Source organism: Sciurus carolinensis, chromosome 15 (assembly GCF_902686445.1).
Source record: "Sciurus carolinensis chromosome 15, mSciCar1.2, whole genome shotgun sequence".
Classification (NCBI taxonomy): Eukaryota; Metazoa; Chordata; class Mammalia; order Rodentia; family Sciuridae; genus Sciurus; species Sciurus carolinensis.
The window spans coordinates 74,851,255-74,875,118 of record NC_062227.1 but is presented as its reverse complement, the minus strand read 5'-3'; the positions used below and the strand labels follow the sequence as shown (position 1 = coordinate 74,875,118).

General features: G+C 35.2%; 1 protein-coding gene across 2 annotated transcripts in view; it reads left to right on the top strand.

The window, feature by feature from the left end:
- The window catches only part of Rttn (rotatin), a 180,533-nt gene that overhangs the window by 88,356 nt on the left and 68,313 nt on the right, over positions 1-23,864 (top strand). For both annotated transcript variants that reach the window (XM_047526590.1, XM_047526589.1), the window contains exons 30-34: positions 542-652; positions 4,300-4,458; positions 5,783-5,854; positions 17,252-17,438; positions 18,751-18,842. In XM_047526590.1, the coding sequence (XP_047382546.1) occupies positions 542-652; positions 4,300-4,458; positions 5,783-5,854; positions 17,252-17,438; positions 18,751-18,842 (621 nt within the window). The remainder of the gene's footprint in view (positions 1-541; positions 653-4,299; positions 4,459-5,782; positions 5,855-17,251; positions 17,439-18,750; positions 18,843-23,864) is intronic.

Here is a 23,864-nt window from a genome sequence, read left to right as displayed (position 1 = left end):
GAAGGATTTTTGACTAAGATGTTACTTGGAAGTTGTAAATTATACAACTCTGAAATTTATTTATGGTACTGGGAATTTAACCCAGGGATGCTATACCACTGAGCCACATCCCCACTTGTTTTTATTTTGAGACAGGATCTCACTAAATTGCTTAGGGTCTTACTAGGTTCCTGAGACTGGTCTGGAACTTATGATCCTCCTGCCTCAGCCTCTGGCATCAGGTATGGGATTACATGTATGCACTGCTGTATCCAACACAAATATAAATTTTATGTACAATGTATTTTGATTGAAATCTGCATTCACTAGAAAGCTACATTTTTACTAAATCATGGGGAAAATGTAGCTTTTATAGAACAAAATGTTATGGTAAGTATTTTAGGACAAGCTGAGACTTTTGTTTGAATTGTTTTGGCCAAGTAATGGATTGAAACCAAGTCTTAAGGACATTTTACTTTATTTTGATCTTTAAAGATTTAGAGTTATTTTAAACTTCCTAAACTTACCTTAAGTAGTTCTGTTTTCCTTTTTTTCATTCTAGGAGTGGATCTCACTTTGGTTTTTACCTTTGGGTAGTCTCAGTGAAGAACAGGCCCCTACTCAACAAGGATTGGCTTGGTTGATTCCATTATGGGTTGATCGAGACCCAGAGGTCAGTATAAAGGAGAACCAAGTCCATCATGTTTAGATTAAAAAATAATTGAAAATAAAACACATATTTATGCATATTCATACTATGGTATTGTTACAGTTACCAAAGCTTATGTTTTATTTAAGCCCTATATAAGCTCCCAGCTGCCATATTAAAATATGGTGGATTGGGTGACTTAAGTAACAAACATTTGTTTTTTCATAGTTCTAGAAGCTGGAAATCGAAGCTCCAAATACTTGTATGTCTTTCTGGCTTAATAGAGAACCACTTATTGCAGCATGTTGACTTGTCTTTTCCTTGATGCATATACAGAGGGAGAAAGAGGGATTTCTTTTTTTTTTTTCCATTTCTTTTAAGGCCACCGATCCTGTTGAATTAGGATCTCACCTTAGGATCTCATTTAACCTTGCCATAGTTCCAGATGAAGTCACATGGGGATTAAGGCTTCAACATAGGAGTTTTGGAGGGATACAGTTCATTGTAGTTTTCCCCTCCTTGTCCCCCCAGTTCATGACTTTCTTCCCTATAAAGTGTATTCTTTCCATTTCAACAGCTCCAAACATCTTAACTCATTTCAGCATCAACTATAAAGTCCAGATGAGACTTCAGATCTGATTCATCCTGTGGAAAAATTCTTCTCCAGATATGAACCTGTGAAACCATATATAAGGCAGTGCTTCCAAAATCTGATGATAGAACAGTTATAGAATAAATAGTCCCAGTCCAAACAGAAGAAATAGGAAAGAAGGAAAGAATGATGGTTCTAAGGAAGTTCAAAACCTGACAAAGCAAACGTCATTAGATCTTGACAGGATAGAGCCCTTTATCTTCATAGCCCTCCTACTGTGACAGCCTGTCCACTCCCCTTCTCTCTGCAAGGGCCCGTCCATGTTGTTGTACTCAAAAGCAGCACAACAGTCTCCGAGGCTTTGGGCAGGGTCAGCCCTGCCCACCGACACTGGAGAAGCAGGCCTACTCTTTGAAACCAAGGAGAAAACAGTATTGTCCTCTGGGCCTGTAGTGGGAGTAGCCAACCTCGTGATCTCTGAGTCACCTTTGACTTCTCTTTCCTTGAAGAATAGCCCACATTTGCCAACAGAATCTAAGTACGCTAGTCTCCATCAGTCTGTCCTACTTTCTTTGTTCCCTGTTCACATTGGCAGTATCTGCTCATACAGTGCCATCTATATTCCTGGCTTCCTCTGAGATGACTGACTAAATCACCCTAATGATCTCTTTATGAAATGGTTGGTCAGCCACATACTCTGTGTTCTCTTTAGAATAAGCTTTCTCATTTTTTCCATAGATAGGCTGAGAATTTTCTAAATTCTTATTTATGTCCCTTTTTGCTTACCTGTTCTTAATTCCTTCTTCATATTATCTCTTTACTTTTGAATTTTTCTATAAGCAGTCAGGAGGAACCAAGCCACTTCTTCACTTTGCTTAGAAATGGTATCACCTAAATAACAATTTAATTGCCCACAAGTTCTACATTCCACAATACAGTGGACATGAATACAGATGACCTTTGCCACTGTAGCTAGCGTTAAGAAAATATTTTTGGGTAAACATTCAGAAATGCACCAACATGTGTGTCTTGAACGCAGTGGTACATGACGAGCATATTATATACCACATCAGTCTTATTTGAAACAGTGTCTTTGCCACTTGTGTTAGCCAGCTCTCCATTACTGTAACAAATATCTGAGATGAGCATCTTATAAAGAGGAGTGGTTTATTTTGGCTCCTAGTTGTAGAGGTCTCAGTCCATTGGCAGTCAGAACTGCTGCTTTTAGTCCCATGGCCAGACAGTGCATGGTGGAGAATGCTGCTGGAGCAGAGCTGCTCACCTCATGGCGGCCGGGAAGCAGGAAGAAGAGGGAGGCAGGGGCAGGATCCCAGCATCCCCTTCAAGGGCACCCTGCTGTGTGACTAGAAGACTTTCAACTATGCCCCACCTCTTAAAGCCTCCTCCGCCTCACAATAGCACCATGTGCTGCGGACCACACCTTTGACAGACCACTTGATAATAAGGATCACCTTTCCTTGATTAACATGTTTTCAATAACATGTTCTTCACACCTGTCTTGAGATTGTTCCAGAATCACCTCTCATCTTCATGTTTGTGGTATGCACCTCAAAATTCTTCTGTTCTTTAACCCATTACCCAGTTCCAAAGTCACATTCATATGTTTAGCTGTTCATTTCAGCTGCAGCCCCACTTCTTGGTACAAAAACCTTATTAATATGCTTGTGCTGCCTTAATAGAATACCATAGAATAGGTTGCTTAAATAACAGAAATTTATTTTCTGATAATGCTGGAGGCTGGAAATCCAAGGTTAGGATACCAGCTTGGCTGGTTTCTGGTGAGGGCCCACTTTCTGGTTTACAGATGACTGCTTTCTCACTGTGTGCTCACAGCTCACATGTGTATGTGGAGAAAGAGACCTCCCCTTCTTCCTTGGATCACCAGTGCTGGTGCAGTGGTGTGCCCCCCCTTAAGAAGCCTCAATTCATCTTACTTGCCTCATAGGAGCTCTGTCTCCAGATGATGATGTTGGGGATTAGAGTTTCAGTGTGAATTTTTGGAGATGACAGTTCAGTGCATTGGATAACCTTTTTAATCTTATTCATTGGAGTACAGACTGAAAATAGAAAATCAAAAAAGAGAAGATAGGCTAATCTAGAAATTAGGAATAACAGTGGAAAATTGTTGGAAAAGCCCAGGCAATTTCAAACAATTTAGAAGGACAGTGGGAAATTATAAATTATGAATCCTAGTAACATTTAAATGCCATTTAGTGGAATTGTACTGTATAATACAAAATATATTGTTAGTAACTTCCCAGTTTCAGTCATCTCTCCATTGATTTTGAGGAAGAAATGATTAGATCCTATTATAATAAAAATCTTGATTTGTAGAAACATTATTTGATGTAATGTTGAAGTTACATATTTTATGCACTTAAAATTTGAACTTCTTCCTTGATTGCGTTATGACTACCTTATTTTTTCTTTATCCTGTAGCTGTTATAGAAAATACATTTTTGGGTCAGAATTGAGAAAGTCACCAAAATGTGTGACTTGAGCAGCATTGGTACTATGGCAAGAATATAACATCACCTCAATTTTATTTGAAAGGCTTTTAAAATAAATTTGGGAAAATAACAAGTACCTTGTAAAATATGTAATTCAGTTATTTTGCTTTGAAAAGAAGTTTCAAGAAAGTTGAAATCATTTATTTGGAAGAAACACTAAAAAATTAAGAAAGGTAGAACAAAATAATAGGTACCCTTTTTAAGAAGGAGGAATGAATAGAGTTTGTGCTCATGAAAGATGTGTAGTTACACTGTGCTTTCCCTTGAAAAGGGCTTGTAAAATACAAGTTTATGCTTCTTATTTATAATTGGTTTTAACTTTGTGTGACATTTGCTTATAGTGAACTTCTTTTTCTATATTATTGCTTTCTTCAGTAGTGGTATAGGATTTTTGTTTCTTTATAAACATATAGGACACTAAGTGTCCTTTACAATTTAGTTTCGGAAAGTTAGTGTTGTATTTATAAAATATGATATTTTATATGCCAGAAAGATTAATTCATGCTAGGAAATAGGATACTTGGATTTGACAATTTTCTCTTGGACAGGTGAGATTCACTTCACTGGGATTAGGATCAGCACTGACCACTTTTGAAGCTGGCTGTGTGGCATTGGCAAACAGTTGTCAAAACATTTCTGGTGGGCTCTGGGGAACTGTGGTGAATATTCTTCTGGACCAATCAGAATGTAGTATGGTACGCCGTGAGGTATGTCTTGTCTTTTTGGCACTTTTCTTTTTTTTCCCTTAGAAATCCATTGTAATATTGTCTATAAAGAATACTCAACTCATTGTTCAGCAGGGTGAATGACCCATCGACCATTAACTAGTCTTATGAAAACCCAAATAAAATGACAATAAAGAATAAAAAAAGGTATTATTAATTTATGGTAAAAACTGGGGTCCTTTATTCTGATAAGATCAAAGTAGAATACAGTGTATTTTAATGTGAATTCTTATTATACTTTGAAAGTGATTCACAGAAAATAAATTTACTTTCACCTCAGCATATATGAGTCTCTAACATTTATAAAGCCTTAATAATAATGAAGGACTATTGAAATAACACCTTTTTATAGTATGTCATGTAACATAAGAGGAAAATTAAACCCAAGTTTAATTTGTGGTTTTCTTTTTATTGCTGCTTCCATCAAAGTGATGATTAATACAGATAGTTTCAAAAATAATAATCAAATACTTCTTAGAGGCTTATGAAAACAGTAGTAACTCTTAAGTCCACTGTTAGCCAGTACTCACTTCCAAACTCAGAAGATTAGTTTTCTTGTTAATTGCTTCATATTTTTAAATGATAATGCTTACACTTAAGACCTTTGCTTGATTTATTAACTTTAACGTTTTTTATTGACTCCCAGTGAAGATGGTTGGAAATTTCATTCTGTGAGAATTTTGCTGATACCCCAGTATGGCTGTATCAGAGTCTTTCATTAAATAGATAATCTAAGAATTGGATGTGTAGCTCAGTGGTTAAAGTGCTTGCCCAGCATGCATGAGACTCTGGGTTTGATCCTGCACACCCGCCCCACCATACCACAATTGATGTTTACATTATTATGATTATTTCATTTGCTCATCTTTAGGTATTAGTAGGTTAAGTTGGACATTTGTAGCTTATATTTCTAGTTAGCAGGTTTTTATTGAGAGGAGATTGCATGAGAAAAAAGTTGGGCGAGGTGGGGTGTATGTGTGTGATCTATAAAGTTCTAGTGGAGACACAGATGTTCATTTCTTAAGTGCTGCCAGAATAGTTTATTTTATACCAATCATTTTTAATATAGAATTGAATTCCAAAATAGAAAAAATATATATTTCCTGATGAAATGATTTTGTGCTGTGTTTGGTCATCTTGTAACAAAGTCATTACTTAATAAATACAGATTAGCAATTCTTGTGAGGACCCCTCTGTATGTTCAATGGATTAGAGCTACATCTTTTGTTATTAAATTACAGTACGTTAGATATTTCAGAGATGACAGCAAGATGGCAGTATTGACTTTTTTTTTTTTTTTTTTCAGGCTGCATTTATTCTTCAGAATCTCCTTGTAATTCCCATGCCTATGAAAACTATAAAGGATTATACTTGGCAGGTGGGTAATTTTAGACAATTGCCAGCCTAGTAGATATTCAGGATTTATTAGTGATAAATTGTCAGGCTATGTGAGGAGTTGGCCCTTTGTATCTCTGGATTATGCATTCATGGATTCAACCGTCCAAGGGATTGAAAGTACATGAAAAGGGCTGGGGAGATAGCTCAGTTGGTAGAGTACTTGCTTTGCAAGCACAAGGCCCTGGGTTCAATCCCCAGGACCCCCCCCCCCAAAAAAAAAAAAAAAAGTACATGAAAAACATTTATAACTGCACCAAATAGGTACAGAATTATTATTTCCTAAACAATACACTATAACAGCTATTTACAAAGCATTTGCATTGTATTAGGCATTATAAATAAACTAGAGGTTATTTAAAGCATATCACAGGATGTGCATATTGATATGCAAATACTGTGCTATTTTCCGTAAGGAACTTGAGCCTCCACAGAGTGTGGTGTCCATGGAAATGCAAGAACCAGTCTTCTGTGGACACCAAGGAAGGACAGTATTCCATTACTGGTGAAGTTGTATGGAGAGCAGCAAGGATCTCTTAAATTAGAATATAGAAATTTCCTTATGCTTGATCATATTTAAGAATTCTCCATAGTGTTAGGAATAATTTAAAAAGTAATGATAGCTAACAAGATATACACTAGGCATTCTTCTAGAAACTTAATGCATATTAACATTGGGTAAACCATTTTCCTCATTTTACCAGCTTAGAAGCTTTAGCACAGGTTTAAGTGGCTTGCCCTAAGTCACATAGCTAGGCAGTGGTATACCTTTGCTGCTTTGAGTCCAGACTGTCTTTCTTATCCATTTACTATTTTGCTTCTCTAATTTAACAATAATAAATACATTTATTTATAGTTCAGTACGTATTGATGTTAACATTTTTTCCAAACTAGTGCACAGTTGAGGTCATAATTGATCTTTTTTGCTAATGTCAGATTAATTTTTAAATTTTATATTCTGCATATCAAGTCAGTAAATAGTCACCTAATATTTTTATAGACTGTGATTTGTAGATAATTCAGAGAATGCAAAGTGCTGTCATTGTGGTGGTTAAGGTGTGGTTCTTTTCCTTTTACCTGCCCATATATTTTCATCCTGTCAGTGTGTTATTTATCATGATGTTACACAGTACTCCGTAGGGCACTGTACAAATCTGAGGTTTATTTTTATATTTTCTTTAGAACCTACTCTTAGAGAGGTTACTGATTGAAACCGAGGTACAGGACAGGGCTTGGTTAGGACTGAAGCATGACTGAGGTGGCCATCAAGGTCAGATTGCATTTAACTCCAAGAAAACTTATCTCTGGTCTTAACCACCCCTTCACTTTCTAGCTGTATATCTCAGGCCATTTTTCCAGCGGTGCCTCATATCTTTAACTTTGCCTTCTGATAGTGGTTGCTCATTCACAGTCTGTGTTGTACTAAAACCATAAGAGTCAGTGGAAGGAATATATAGTGTAGTAGTTTTGGTACCTATATTAAGAAAATTATTCTTTTTGACGCAATTCCAAATCATCCCTACTCTCATCATTAAATTAGTGACACTTGTATACAAATAAGCTTGACGATGTACTGCCAGTGATTTTATGATTTTGCAATATGTGTAATCTAGTAAGAGCAGTAAGATTTTTGGGTCATATTAGAGCTACATGCAGAAGTTCAGTTTTCCATTACAAGTTAAATGATAGTTCCTGTTTGTCACTGATGATACATTTGCTGCAGTTCATTTGTCCTTATTTTCTCATAAAAATCTGAAAATAGTGACTTAAGTGAGCTCTAGGGTCTTTTGTCTTGCCCATTGGCTAAAATCAAAAAAGTTTGAGAGCTAGTCCAATGCCAACCAGAACTTCAGGAAACTTTGCTTAGTCTTAAGCAAAATTAGAAAATTAAAGACAATCTTATGTGCTTTTAAAAATAAACTCAGATTTTCTCTGTCTTTTAAAAATCCATTTTTATTATTTTTGTTTTTCAGTGCTCTCACTAAACCCTATAAATAGTTGGTAACCTAATACTAGTCCTTAATGTTAAAACATTTGAGTAGTACACAAAATCCCAAAGTGGAAATAGTTGCTTTCAGAAGGGTGAAAAATAGTCTTGAAATATATATGATGGAGTTGTGTAATCTCAGAGAATTTGTGACCTTTGCAAGTTTTTTAAAGTCAGAAAGAAGGAGCTACATACATATCCAGTCTAGGATGCTAAAATTAGAAGTCATTGGTAAAATTATGAATAATAACCTTATTCACAGAAGTATTTTATTGGTGTGCCTTTCTCGGTGTCTTGGAGGAGATAGCATGAAGTGGCATGTGAGGAGCCATGTTAAAATTTCATTGTGTTTGAGGTGGCTGTTTGATTTTTTAACATAGAAAACTATATACTTTGTTTAGGTGCTTCGGTCTAAATTGATGCCTTCTCCCACTCTTGTTCTGCTCGGCTTTCTGTGGCAGCCTCAGCAAGATTACTGCCTACCCTGCCCCCTGCCAGCATGAATTCCTATTTCATGTCAGTATTTGGAATTGTGATATTTCTGAGTAGTAACAAAATACATATATTTGCAAATCATTTGGGTTTCTTTTTTATTGTTAGATGCTGGAAAGTTTGGAGCCCTCTTACCAAATGTGGCTGTTCTGGTATTTACTATTTTGCAGCCTCCTTTCTGCTTTCACTTTTTGTTTTTTTTAAAAACACCTACTCCTTTTTTTTCTTTTGCCCCTGCTCTACTTCTACCATTATGCTGAAGTTGACCTTTTCTTGTAATGGGGCTTAAATATTTTCTGGAAAAAAGTAAAGATTAAATACAAGAGTTTTTGATATTTTTGGTACCAGGGATAGAACCCAGGGGCACTTAACCACTGAGCCACCTTGCCAGCCCTTTAAAAAAAAATTCTATATTGAGACAGGGTCTTGCCAAGTTGCTGAGGTTGCCCTCCAACCTGTAATTCTTCTGCCTCAGCCTCCTGAGTTGCTGGTATTACAGGCATGTACCACTATGCCTGGCTTAATTTTTTAATTTTAAAAAGTATTTTTAAAAAACGTACTTTCCCTAAACTCTCTCATCCATTTTAATCTTCCTCTCTTAAAGACACTAGCATTTAATGTTTTTACCATTAAATTAGGTTCCTTTCCAAATATTAGCTTTATTTCTTATCATTTAACTTAATCTTTTTAAGTAGAATGTCTGTTTCTGAACATTAGGGCCAGAGTTCGTGTGTGTGTGTGTGTGTGTGTGTGTGTGTGTGTGTGTGTCTTGGGAAGGGGTGGCACTGGTGAATGAGCTCAGGGCCTCGCACTGGCTAGACGAGTGTTCTACCACTAAGCTGCTAGATAGAAGCCCTTTTTCAATTTTGTTTTGAGACAGAGTCTCACTAAGTTGCCTAGGCTGGCCTCAAACTTGAGATCCTCCTTCCTCAGCCTCCCAAATAGCTGGAATTACAAGTGTACATCCATACCTGGCTTAGATTTTAAAATTAAAAAATGTTTCTCTCAGCTCCCACCACTTAGAAGAAGATAGATGTCCATTAGTCTTTGTGGATTTATCAAAGTGTGCAAAGCATTCAACTTACCCTATTGGTCTTAAGTAAATAAAGTTATGAATAAAATCTTACTTTTGTAGTACAATTTTCCATGGATGTAGAAACGTCCTGGAAGCAGAGTGGTCACAAGAGGAGAAGCAGATGAAGAGCTTACTCAGTTCAGCTCCCCTTGGCACACAGTGGGCCTACAAAATGGGCTCCTGCTGCATGTGAAATCCCAATTCTCGGTCCTTTGGTCCTTGATGCATTGTAGCTCTTTCATACTCAGGGCAATGCTTTTTAAGAGGGGAGTTTGGAAATGGCGACCTGGTTCTTCCGTCAAACTTAGCCTCCTCAAGCCTACATCTCTCTAAAGGGGAGAAGACAGCATCAGCATCCAAATGGCTCAGAACTGAATTGTGGCTCCAACTATCTGGTGTTTTGTAAGCCCCCACAGGCTGACTGGGAGTTAGTACTACTGAATATGAATGGTTCTGTTGCCAGGTTTAATTTGAAGAGCGATTTTACAAATCCCCATAATTTTAACAACCAGCTTTGGAGTAGATTATAATCTGTTGGTCTTTGAAGTTTGTTTGAGTTCATATTTTAAATATTTGTCAAGTGCCTAAATGTTGGGGATTCACAGATTATCAGATTAAGTGCTCTGACGTCTGTGACCCGCAAGGGAAGACAGACACATAACTAGGGAACATTATATTGTATTTTACATATATCATATTATATTAATGGCAGCTTATGCATAATTTTTGTGGTAGGTTCTTTCCAATTGAAAATGGTGTCACATTTAAATGTGAAATCAATTTTATGCACTTAAATAATATAATGGGTTGTTGGTTCATGATATAAATGCATTTGTTTCGACTTTTATTTCTTTCCACATTCTTATTAAGACTTTGAATTGGGAGATTTACTTTGTTTAAATATTTTTTTGAAAAAAATTATATTTATAGGAAAGTTGTAGAAATAGTACGATTTTCACATATTTTTCACCCAGATCCCCCAAATGTTATTTTATCACATTTACTTTAACTTTGTGTACATAGCATCTTTTTTCTAAACTGCTGGAGAATCATAAACATAATGCTTCTTTTTCCCTAAATCTTGAAGTATGACTTTCCTAATAAACAATATCATTTTCTTACGTGAGCATACTAATGATTGTACTGAAACTAGGAAATTACTCAAGTTTTCCCTGTTGTCCCATGACTTTCCTTTTTTAGAATAAAATATCCAGTCTAGGAATCATTTCAGGAATACATATTGTATATAGTTGTGATATCTAGTTGCTTTCATCTGAAATCTCTTCTAGATCTTCAACATTTATAACCTTAGCATTTTTGAAGAGTGCATGTCATTTAGTTTATGTAATACCTATAATATTCTATAATTAAATCTGTTTTCTTATGATTGGATTCAGGTTATGTATTTTGGGCAGAAAAACCACAGAAGTGATATATTCTTCTCAGTGCATCATATCAGGAGTGCATCATATCTTATCCTTTCCATTATTGGTAATGTTAAATTGATTTCATGTTTAAGATAGAATCTATTTTCTTCAATTTTTTTCTTTTTTTAAGAAGGTACTTTGAGACTATGTAATTGTGTTTCTATGCTTTAACTAGTTATACCTTCCATTCATAATTCTTGTCCAAGGCAAATATTACATAAGAGTTGTCAAATGATTTTCTAATTGTGTCATACCTTTCTGCATTTATTATGTTCTACTGTAAGGAAGAATTCCCTTTTTTCCCCACTTACTACTTCTTCACTCATTTACATTTACAGCAGTAACTCAGGGCGCTCAGTTTGTTTCATGTATTATGATCTATTTCCACCAATGTTTGGATGATCAGATTGTTCTAGTTTATGGAGAGACTCTTGATAAACTCTTGTGTCCTTTTGACATGTCTTTCTCATCAATTCTGAGTATTTCCTACTTTCTAGTACATTAGGTTGTGCTAGACTCCCTTAGCTCCATCATAGAATGAGATATTTGTTCCCAGGGCTTTGATTTGTTTTTATGAAAAAAGAGTATTTAGAAATCAAAATCTGTCATCTAGCTATGCTTGTTGTTCCTGAGTTGTGAGTGCTGCTCTGCTCTCAGAACTGTCTGTGTGTGTTTTTATGTACATGTGTTTTGGATAGATAGCACACTCATTTATCATTATGGTATGTATTATTTTCATATTTGATGCGATCAATATGCACATTTTAAATTTGTTCTTTTGTACTGGGGATTGAAATCAGTGGCAATTAACCACTGAGCCACATTCCCACCCCTTTTTTGTATTTTATTTAGAGATCGTGTCTCACTGAGTTGCTTTGAGCCTTGCTAAGTTGCTGAGCCCGGCTTTGAACTTACAATTCTCCTGACTCAGGCTCCTGAGCCACTGAGATTATAGGCATGTGCCACTGCACCTGGCTTTTAATGTGTTCTTGAAGCATCATAAGTATTAATTTTACAAAACTGTAATTGTTTGGTTAAGTGAGGTCATTTTAATGTGTTCATAATTTACATATAATTAAGGATTTCTAATGTTTTTAGGATAATTTTATAGTCTTTGGGTTATAGAACTTTTATTATCAAAATAATACATATTTCTTCTTGGAACTATTGTCTGTTGTGCTTAAATGTAATTCTTACTTTGACTATTGTTCCTTTTCAATTATAGCTAGTAGATATGTAGTAATGTGACCCTAGGAGTAAAATTTGTGCTTTAAAATTGACATTTTAATTTATTTTCTTGAGAACAATATATTTCAAGTTAGTTGGAGATTTCTATGATATACTTAATTTGTAGTTTTTTGGTAAATGTATTTGTAATTGGCATCTGGTGACGTTTGTATTTTTCTTCACATACTGATCTTCTCAGCTCTCCTTTGTGATTCAGCACATGATTTGGCAGCCCCAAAATTCACCTGAGGGCAAGGCTGATGGGGGTACAGACATTTTGAGATAGAACAACTAGATGGTGCTGCTTTTCTCACTCTGCCAAAAGACAGCCCCATCAATTACTGATGGTGATTTCATGCTGATCTATGGAGCAGAGCTTAGTCATGCATGAAAGCCTTCATTGTTCTGGCTCTTATACCATTAGTCTTTTATGGAAAGCCTAAATTGTGCCATCTTTTGGGCATATGCTGAGCTTGTCTTCATTGCTAGGATCTTTTGATAATATGCCATTGCCACTAGGAAGCCTTAGCATGCAGAGAATAGGAAATCAGCTTAATATGTAGTTAAAATAAGTCAAATAAAAAGTAGATAATAGTTATGTAATATGTAAATATCCAAGTTCATTTGGTTTTCTTTTGAGAAGTTAAAAATATTTGGAATGTACTAATTGTTTGAATTGTTTGACAGAAGTAGTCTTTTCAAGTAATAAATTATAAAAATCGGTAGAACTTACAATGAAATGCACCAACCCTCTCCATTCACTGAGATAGTTTTACCTCTGATTTTAATTCTTCAGGGAGTTAACCCTATTTGTTCCTTCACTACTTGGATATATAAGGATTTAGTTCATTTTGTCATCTCTTGCCATTGTATTTGCATTACTGTTCTTAGATTCTTGAGTGGTTGGCCTTGGTGTTGCTGATTTCATTACTGTGAGAAACATGCTCACCTGTCCAAACCCAGAGACTGCAATGAAAGACTAAAGGAATAGAGAAGAGAGGCTTTTAATGATGGTCTTGCAAGAGTGGGTGTCTGGGTGAGCAGGCACCCCCAGAGCAGTTACAATCAGCATTTTATTTCCTAGTGTACAAGGTCCCTCCCCTGGCTCCTTTTTGGCTGAGTACTGTGGGTACCCAGGGTCTTGCACATGCCAGTGTTCTTCCTGAACATTACCTAGGTTTTACTGTCTCCTATTGGTTTATTTAAAGAAATGTATCTTTCATTGTCTCCACCTCCCTTTGTTCTCTTGTGGCAGGAAGACCTTCTTGGGTTGAGTGCATCCTGGAACAGACAGACATACATACATAGTTGGTTAGTCCCACCCTTTCCCCCACCTCCTGTTTGTCAAGGGGCTGTGAATTGACCTCTTCACACTCCAGTATTAACTGCTTTTAACTTTGCACTCTGCTGTCCCCTCCAGCAGCCTTTCTTACCTCCCAAGTAGTTTTACATTTAAGGCTAAATACTGTATTCTGAAAGTAGACCACTGTACTTTCTGTATCTCATAACTACCCATGCCTCCTATCTCTTGGCCCCCATATTGTATGTGTGGCTAGGTTATCTGTTCCTTGGTCTCTTCTCTCTGACTTCTAATGCTAATCTTTGCTAGTTTTGGTTTTTACTTTTGCTTTGTGAGGAGTGATTATGTTTGCATCTTTCCTGAGTTTATGAATCGGTTGATTCTAAAAACTGAGATCAGTAATTCGCTACAGAACATTTCGTATTTACATTTCCTTATCTCTGCTTCCGGGATTAACCCATCTAGTACTTAGAGGAAAAATTCCCTGTTTTTCATAAGTATGTAATATGTACATATATATAAATATTTGTATGTGTGTGTGTGTCTTTGATTTTAAAAATTGATTTGGATGATTTTTTTTTCCCCTTGAAATTTCTGATATTTTTTTCTTGCATTGTGAGTCTCTATCATATCTCAGGTTTTTCCTCAGCTCTTAATCATCTTTTTTCTTCATTTAGAGTCCCTTTTCCTAGTAATTTTCCTCAAAATGATCATACTGCTGTTCAGTAACAAACATGTTAAAGTTAAGCTGCATGAATTCTTGCAAAATTTAAAAAAGTCTTTAAATTGTATTGGATTGATAATGTGGCTAGTTACCAGACCCACAGCTTCTGCAAGTTTTGCCAAACTGTCTTCTGGTATGCAGTGCTAGTGACAAGAAGTTGGGTTCCTGGCTGATTCTTTTCTTCTTTGTGACTGATCTTTTATTTGGCATCCTCTCTTTATTCTTGGTATTCTAGAATTTTACGATTATGTGTTATTTTTTCATTTCTCTTGAGAGTAACTTATTCTCCTTAATTTGAAGTCTTAGGTATTCCATATCATCTTGGCTCTGACATATATTTTCATATTTCTTTAAAAATGACTTTTCCTGCAGATCAAATAAAATAGTCAATTTAGTTTAAAAGAAGGGAAATCTCTATAATGTTATGACAACATACTCCCAAGAAGACTTCTTTGTTAATTATACATTTCAGTAAAATAAAGGATAATGAAAAAAAATGACTTAACCTTTTCTTTGCTTTTATTCCCCCTTTCTGGAAATCATATGAATCCTATATTAGGCCTCTTGAATTAATTTTCTCTATCTCCTTATCTTGTATAGTTCTCTTAGTTTTTGCACTGCTTTCTGGGATATGAATTCTTTTGTTCATGGCTGAATTAGTTCAGATTTTACATCTGTTATTATAGCTTCTTTTCCTATTTTTTTCCTTTTATATTAGAACTAGAGAAAAAATGAATTTTTAAAACTTATTAATTGAGAGATAAATATGTTGGGGTACTTAGATTACCACTGGTAATTTTACAGTTTGGTAAATAATTACAGGAATTCTCATAGTGTATTCATATATTACTTCTCACTTACTGTGAAAATGTTTACAACACAAGAAGGGTTGGGTTTCAGAAGAGAGTGGGTTTGTAGCTTCTGCCTTTCTAGCAGATAGTACAATGGTCTGGCCCTCAGCAGGTGGAAGACTCTTCAAAAGCTACAGCTTCTCAGGTGTTGTCTGTTTTCAAGATTTACATGGTTGGCACTCCTTTACCTATTTTGATTAACCCTTTGTGAATTTAGGACTATGGTGTAATTGACACAAAATATAATAATATAGACACTATTCTGCAAAACTAATTTTTTGGGGGAGGGGTGCCAGGGGTTGAACTCAGGGGTACTCAACCACTGAGCCACATCCCCAGCCATATTTTATATTTTATTTAGAGATAGGGTCTCACTGAATTGCTTAGTGCCTTGCTTTTACTGAGGCTAGCTTTGAACTTGCAATCCTCCTTCCTCAGCCTCCCAAGCCACTGGAATTACAGGCATGTGTCACTACTCCTGGCAACAAAACTAAATGTGTTTAACAACTTTAAAATTATTCTGGTCATCATATAATGTATTTAGAAAAAAAATAATTTTTGTACCATTTTATTTAATAATTTTATTGATTTATTGAGTTTTTTAAGGTAGTTGTAGTTAAGCTGATGAGTTCATTTAATTATGTCCCCTATCCCACCCTGTGGGGGGTCAAACTTGGGGCCTTGCACTTGTTAAGCAAGTGCTCTATCACAGAGCTACATCCCTAACCCAATTTACCTAGACTGTAATTCTCATCTTGGTTGTTAATTCATTTCCTGAATTATTATAATGAAGGTTTTAATTGGTGATTTTAAGGAGCTATTGCATGTCTTTTGTGTGACATATTTTATACATTTAAGAATGTTATAACTCAAAAGGTAGAACATTTTGAAACTTTGTCATGGTTGGCTGTAAGGTTTGTGGATGAATATTTCACCCTAAAATAGTAAATTAAAGGTAATGCATTAGAGGACACATTGTTGGTAACATAGGCCTTGGTTAATAATGAGAGTCTTATGACCTTATTCTCTGTGTTTCTCCTGCTTTACCTGCTTCTCTAAACCTCTAAATTTAAATGAACAACACCATCATGTGCTGACTGCTCATTAGTTTTACTTCTTTTCTTTCTTCTGTGGCAGAGCTGGGAATTGAACCCAGGGTCTTGCACATGCTGGCAAGCATTCTACCACTGAGTGATAGCCCCGTTAGTCTTACTTCTCATCTAAATTGCTCTGTTGTGGAGAATAAACTCTCAGTGATGCGTAGATTTACTAGAGTTAATATCAGCTTCATAGTCATAGAAGGCATTCAATATTGAAAAGATTAATTATAATGATAGTACTTCAACAAGAAATGTTAGTGGGAATTGTTAATGTTGTTAGCCTTTTAGCTGGTGAGTTACTATCTCTCTGAATAGTAAGTTTTAATACTCTTAACTTGTTATTGGGAGGGGTGCGAGAAGACACGTAAGTATAGCTTATGGTTAAAGCTAAACTTTGAGTATCCTTTGACCATACTTTTCTTTCTTGTTGACATTTAGATTTCTATTTTTCCCTTTCTCTTATGGTATATTTAAAAAAATCTTAACTTCATTATCATTTTTCAGAAAATAGAAATATTTATAAAATAGTAATGGGATTATCGTAAACTTTAAACCAATCCCATAAGATAGATTTTTACTGTTGGATATTGTAGGAAAATTTAGTGAGTAGCAATGCAAAAGCTATTGGAACAAAAGTGCAAAGAGATAAAAATGTATAATAGTAGATTCTTTTCAGGTGACAGGTGTATACGTGTGTGCATGAGTCAGTGCGTGCTTTTTCCTCAGGGGAGTTCATTCAGCAGAAAGGAGCATGGCTAGCAGATTTTACCATGGCTATTGATGAACTTTTTCATTTTATCTGATTCATTGATAGATATAATGTTATTGAATATAATTACTTGGATGACATTGTTTTGAATAATTTAATAATTTTTTGACCACTGTCTGTAGGTTGAAAAGTACTGTTTTTATTGTTTGTGGCTCAAGTATGTATTACTTGGGTAAAGCTTTTTAGAGAAGCATTTTGAAAGATGTGGCTTGTCGAGAGAGAGAGAAGATGAATCTGCTGCCTTCCGGGGGGCGTGGGCAGTGCAGACCACAGTGTAATGGACTGTTATGAAGTGGTTGAGCTGCAGTGATGGGGGAAGAGTGTGGTAGGGCTGGGACCCGTTTGTTTCAAGTGGAGACAGTGGATCTTTTTGAAGACACTGTGATAAATTAGTGTCTTTCTCATCTTTACACCCTCTTTTCCTATAGGGCCCTTGTGTCCATGATGAGGACTCTGGTCTGTCACTCATAGGAAAACCTGCCCTTCAGGCTCTTTTATATCACTGCCATTTTTATGAACATTTGAATCAGATGGCGAAACACTGTTACCTAGGACGGTATGTGTTTGATTCGAACTCTTGTGCTTTTGTAACTTCAGGAGGCAGTGATTCAGATGGTAAGTAGAATATCTTTGTGTTTTACTTTTACAAAATGTAACTTTAAAAAAAGAAGTTCAAACCACATATGTTTCTTAGAAATCACTTGGAAAATAAAAGCTACATGGGAAAAAGATTCCGCTCCAGTCCCATTACGGCAGGACACCCTTGTAGTTGGAGTACATTTTTTTCGCAGTCTTGTTTCTCTGTGTAGTTTGTTTGTTTTCAACAGAAAACAATTTCTAATTGTGTTCATGTCTTTTGTGCAGTTTTGTATTCCCTTCTTTCACTAAACATTGCCTAAGCATTTTTCTGTTATGAATTCTTCATGGAAGCCATTTTTGACGCCTTGTTATTTCATAAGTTATTTTATGCTCTTCATTGGACTTTTGTAGTTTTTTCTTTATTAATAATCACAAACTTTTTTGGAATGTTCGTTCCTTGGCAAATTATAAATTTTTCACCCTTCTTGTGAATGAAAACTTTTCCCACTAAGTTTTCTAATAGGTTTTGCTAATGGATTTAAAAAGCTATTTATTTTTAGTATGTTTCTCATTAATCAAAATATATTGCTGAAATATTTTTACTTCTTTGTGTAGATGCTCTTGGATTTTCTAAGTAATAGATATTAGCACATATAAGTAATTTTATCTCATAATAATAAATAATTCAACAAAATTGCCTTGTATTTTTAAGTTAATTTTTAAAAGCAATTTTTTAGAATCTTGACGTAATTTCACACTTACAGAGATTAAAGAATAGTACAAAATTTCCCCAAAGTTAACATTGTACTGTATTTACTTCCTACCTCATGTGTATATTTGTATATGTGTATATGAGTATAAGTAATATTTGTTTACATCTATGTATGTATGTTTTTTTCTGCACCATTTAAGAATAGGTTGCAGACATGAAGATTCTTTATTCCCCAATACTTTGAGAATGTGTAATTCACTTTCCTGTTCACTTCCTAGAGGAAACTAGAAGAAAGTGGACATTCGATAAAGTTTTTGAACATTCTAAATAAATGTCCCTATTAGGAAGGTGGCTTGTTTGGTTTTTTCCAGATCTTTGTTACTCAGATCATGACCCTTGAACCAACTGCCTTGTAGTCTGTGAAATGCACATGCATGACTGACTTAGACTTTAGGGTGTTAGACTTTCTGGGACTAGGGTTCAGGAAACTGCTTTAACAAGCTCATGATGATTCTTGCACATTAAAAAACCTTTTTCCATAGTCTTTTGTTGGTTTCCAGTGATGAGTATTTTTTCCTATAAATTATTGCAATGCCTAGGAGAGTGTCCATGTTAACAACTTTCTTGTTGTCACAGGTTTGGATGACTCATTTAAGTTTTGGAGGGCTCCATCAAGAACGCCCATTCAAGATCATGATCCAAGTTCTCTCTCCACCTCAGAAACAATGGTACTTGCAAAGAATGCATAGTGCTTAATCTCTGAAAAATAGTGGAGATGAATAGATCTAGAGTATAAGGCTATGATTATAGTAGGTATGAGTGTTTATGAAGTGTTCTCTGTGGGAATTCTGCTTTGCACTTACTTAGATCATTGTATTTTACCTATTGCAGTCATACATGGTAGATTCTTTTTTGCTTTTCTATATAAGCAGATGACTCAGAAGTTAAGTAACTCTGATCAGTTGTGCCAGAAGTAGCAGTGTTAGAACTTCAAGTTGGGTTTGCCTGCTTCCAATTATAGTTGCACTGAATATCCTTTCAGTTGAGAGGTGTTTTTACCCCTCTTTTCTATCTTTTTTCATAGGATTATTAGCACAAAAACATTAAAATATTTATCATTAATAATAAAAGAAAAAATCCTATGTGCTTAAAAATGATTATCCTGAAAGTTGACTTAAGGGCAGAGCATCATGAGAAAGTTTAGATTCAAATAATTTCAGTGTGGTACTGATGATTTTAAATACAGTTCTAAAATTTGAATCACATAGAAACTCATCTGAACTACCTGAAATGTATGTAAACTCGTTTGCCTGCTTGTCTGCCTTCAGCTTTCATTCGTGCTTAAGTTCCTCTGTGCCTAACAGTTCATGCTAGCTTTCTCTTTGGTACATAATCATTCTTCTCAATGGAAAAACACGTTTAATTTTAAAGTGTTTTGGGGATTAGATAGTGACTGTGTTGCAGATTCCAAAGGCAAAGTTTTTGAACCCTTTCAGGAGTAAAAAAAATATACAAAAATAATAAACAATTATACAGATACTAATAAAATGTGCCTTCTATAATTTCCCAAAAGATTAGTACTTTTTGCTACAATTTTAAGAATATTTGTTTGTTCTTTTCCTAGAGTAGAAGAAAAAGAGTTTGTGTTTAGTTCTACATTGGATTTGTATATAGTAAAGTAGGATAATTACCTGCCTTCCACTAGATGTCATGCTTCGCTTTCTAGATCAGGGTTAGTGTATATCTTTGTTTCAGCAGAAATAGAATGCTTAAATGCCAAAGTGACTTCTATTAATTGGTAATTTAGTTCACAGAAGGGCAGCATCAATTTATGCTTAAAAGTAAATCATCTCAAGTTCTGTTGTTATAAGAACTATAGAATAGCTTAGAAATATTGCACATTATTCAGTTCTTATTGTAGGTACTCAGTAAATAGTAATTTCTCTAATTAACTTTGAATTATCAGACACCATTCAAACTGTATTTTATTCTGTCTATACAAGAAGACCTAAGAACAAAAAGCAAAATCAAATCAACCTTTTACATTTCTGTTTTTTATCAACATATGCATTTTACTTGTTAGACTACTATATTTTCTGAAAATAATATTGCAAATATTTATTAAAACCATTATTAAAACAGAAGCACCTCTGTGCTAGTCAACTTTCTGTTAGTCCACAAAATACCTTAGATAATCCTCTTGAAAGAAGGAAAGGTTTATTTTGGCTTATGGTTCCAGAGGTTGCAGTCCTGGTCTCTGCCCTGTTACTTTGGACCTGTGTTGGCACAGTATATCATGACAGGAGCATGAGGGGGAGAAGGAAGCAGAGAGAGCAGGAGGAGGGGCTGGGGTCCCCGTATCTGCTTCAAGGGCACGCTCCCCAGAGGGCTGGCTTCCTCCTCTGGGCCACCTCTCAAGACTTCCATCCCCTGCTCCTGGTAAGACCAGGCCTTCAACATGTGGGTCTTTTGGGCACAAAGTTCACACTCTAACAACCTCTATTAATGTGAAGGTCTTAACTTCTTTGTATGTGGAGGTTACATAGACTTTGAAAAATTTATACCATTAAAATATTTTAATTTTTTAGAAAATATTTTTTAGTTGTAGATGGACACAATGTCTTTATTTTATTTATTTTATGTGGTTCTGAGAATCGAACCCAGTGCCTCACACATGCTAAGCAGATGCATTACCACGGAGCCAAAACCCCAACGCCATATTTTAATTTTTGTAAGAATTTTAATACATAGATCTATGTAGCATATAATTTTTGTTGTTTCTCTGAAAGACTGGTATTTTGTTAGAGTTTTTAGTCAACTCTTTTCCTTTCTTAAAAAATTTATAGACACAGACTTTGGAATTGGTGGATTTTTTTCACAAAAATAGTCTAATTACCCTAATTCTACTATTGGTCATGTTTTCCTTATCATGCCTGTTTTCCCAAAAGGAGAAAATCTGGAGAGTTTATTATGCCGGTAGTACTCTATACTAAAGCAATTATACTTGGACCAAATAATACTTTCTCTAGTATAAGAGGAGGTTGAACGTACAAATTGAGGTGTAAGTTGAATGGATATAAATCTTGTCAATCTGTTTATCTGGTTATTTGTGTCTTTATTTTGTTTATCTCCTAGACTGAGAAAAGCTGCAGGTTTTTTTTTGTTGTTGCTGGTTGGTTTGGTTCTCCATTTTCTCTTTCTAAGGAAAACAGTCTTTTGATTTGGGTCATATCATGCACTGTGCTTTTGCTGGGTCATAATACATTCTATGCTGTTAATATCACACCAGGGATTTTAATAGTGTTATCTAATGAATATTCGTTCAGTTGGTTGGCAAACTCTGTGGTCACTGGGCCCTGTATGTTCTATAAACTGCAGATGGAATAAGCTGAGTGTCATCATTACCTTCAGGGTGGCGTCCTTATAAGTCTTCCTCAGAAGTGGCCTCCATCCAACTCGGTCAGGCATTTGGTATTGTCTTTCCTCCTAAAATCACATTTCTGTTCTCAAAGTACCCAAAATGGATGTGTGTTTATGCCTAGTACATACCAGTATATAGCAACAGCTTGGTCATTTCTGTTACTTTTGAGCTGAGCAATGTATATATTTTTAAAAATCTGTTTTATCATATATCTTTGTGAAATACGTGGAATACAAATCTAAAGAGAACTGATTTTAGTGTATTTCATTTAAAGAGAAAATTTTACTTATGAATCTTTTTTGTCTTAGTAAAACCTAAAAGTTAGTCTTACTATACTGTTTTACAAAAGAGAAAATAAGATCATAGAATGAGGTCCCAGCATCTGCATCCGGTAGAGCATTCTTTGAATCCAGATATGTTTGTCTGTAGTTGTTGGTCACGGTGGTATACCCTACTCCAAAGCCAGCCATGCTTGATGCCACAGTAGATATTGCAGTCAATGTGCAGTGAAGTTACCCTGGATGAATGATGGAATAGAAAGTCATTTTATGTAGGAAGTAGTAATTGAAATGGTCTCTAAAGGACCTGCCCCTTCCCTCTTAAATTTATGCATACATTTGTAAGAGACTGGACAATTCAAAGATGTCTTATTATTCAGTACCCACTTACAAGAGTTAAACATCTAGTTGAGAACATAAAGGGTAATTAGAAAATAACTGGATACTAACTTTTTTATATCGAAAGCATTAGACTTTCAGAGAATGCATGGGATTGTTGGGTGTGTGTGGGTAAATCTGAAGATTGTTTACCGGAGTAGTCAGATAGGGGTTAGTCAAGAAAGTTGAGTCAGCTTTTGGATTTGAAAAGAGGTAAGATATAATAGCAATAAAGGTAAAGATATAAAGGTATTTCAGCAAAATGAAAGGGCAGGAAACATTACAATTGACATTAGAAAAGCAGCATATTGTCACTTGTTTAGGAGTTAAAAAATGTTTCATAGAACGAAGAATAGACCAAGGACAATTTAAGCAGGGATGAATCCCAGAGGCTTTTGAAGAAAAGTAGTTTTAACGTGACGTAGGCATCAGTGATTCGGCATGTGTCTCCCTCTAGTATAGTGACCAGAGGAAAACTTTGAGATGGCAATGTGTGTGATAGTGGAGATAGTGGGGAGGCATAAAGGGAGTGATATGCTATGTTTAAATAAATTTCAACTCCCTGTGGTTTAGCAGGGACTAAAAACCTTGTTTCTGGTTCCTGAGTATTGTTAGTATAGACCACTGGGCTCCAATACAGTGAAAAAGAACAAGCTGGTTTTTTTGGCTTTTGGGTTTTTTTTAGTATAAAAATTTTAATATTAAATCTATTAATGAAACTTAAATATTGATGGTTACTGATACATATACATTAGGTTTTTTCCTAATGAAATAATATTTAATATATAACATTAGAATGAATATAATAGCAGGTAAAAATAGAATATTCATTCTGTTTGCATAGCATGTACTATTTTGTTAGAAGTTATCCTTTTAAAATTTTTATTAGAAAGAGCAAATAAGATTTATGTTTTTCTCTTTTTTTGTAATGATTGAAAAAAACAGACAAAAGTAATTTGAAGAAAATTTCAGCAATTTTATTAGGCAGATAACTACAACTAAATAAAAATACATTTTGATCTTGTTTTATATTTGTACTAAAAACATCTTTTGGTAATGACTTGGTCATTTTGTATAATAAACTTCTATGTATAGAAAGAGTCAACTTTCTCATGTTCAGAGCTCAGATTACTATAATTCTTAGTTTGCCATGTGCTATTACTGTATTAAATGCTGTGAATGAATTAAATTGTTAAATCCACACCATTTGTTGGTGGAACCCTTTTTACACATGAAGAAACAGCATCAGAGAATTTAAGTATTTGACCACACAGCTTAAAAGAGGAGGGAATGAGGTAAGCACTGGAAATTTTTTCTTCGTTAAAGGCAGCACAGCACAGGGCTGTGGCCGCTATGATGTCTCCATGTCTGCAGGTAAGTGGCCTTCTAGTTGACATGCAGGAAGCTTGTATCATCCTCTGCTGTTTCATTCAGTTGTGCTTTTCTGAGCTTTCTTTTGTTTATACACTATACATAATCTGTTGAAGGATGAATCTATTTCAGTTAGCTGATTTAAACTTCTTGTTATAAATTGGGTAGAATTGATGATTACAAATTGCAAAGCATGAGGATGCCTATCTGCTCTTGACATGTAAAGAAAAGGATCATTTTTAAAAATGAACAAATGGGCCATAGATTCCCATAGAAATTTTCATTCCTGCCCTTTTGCCATG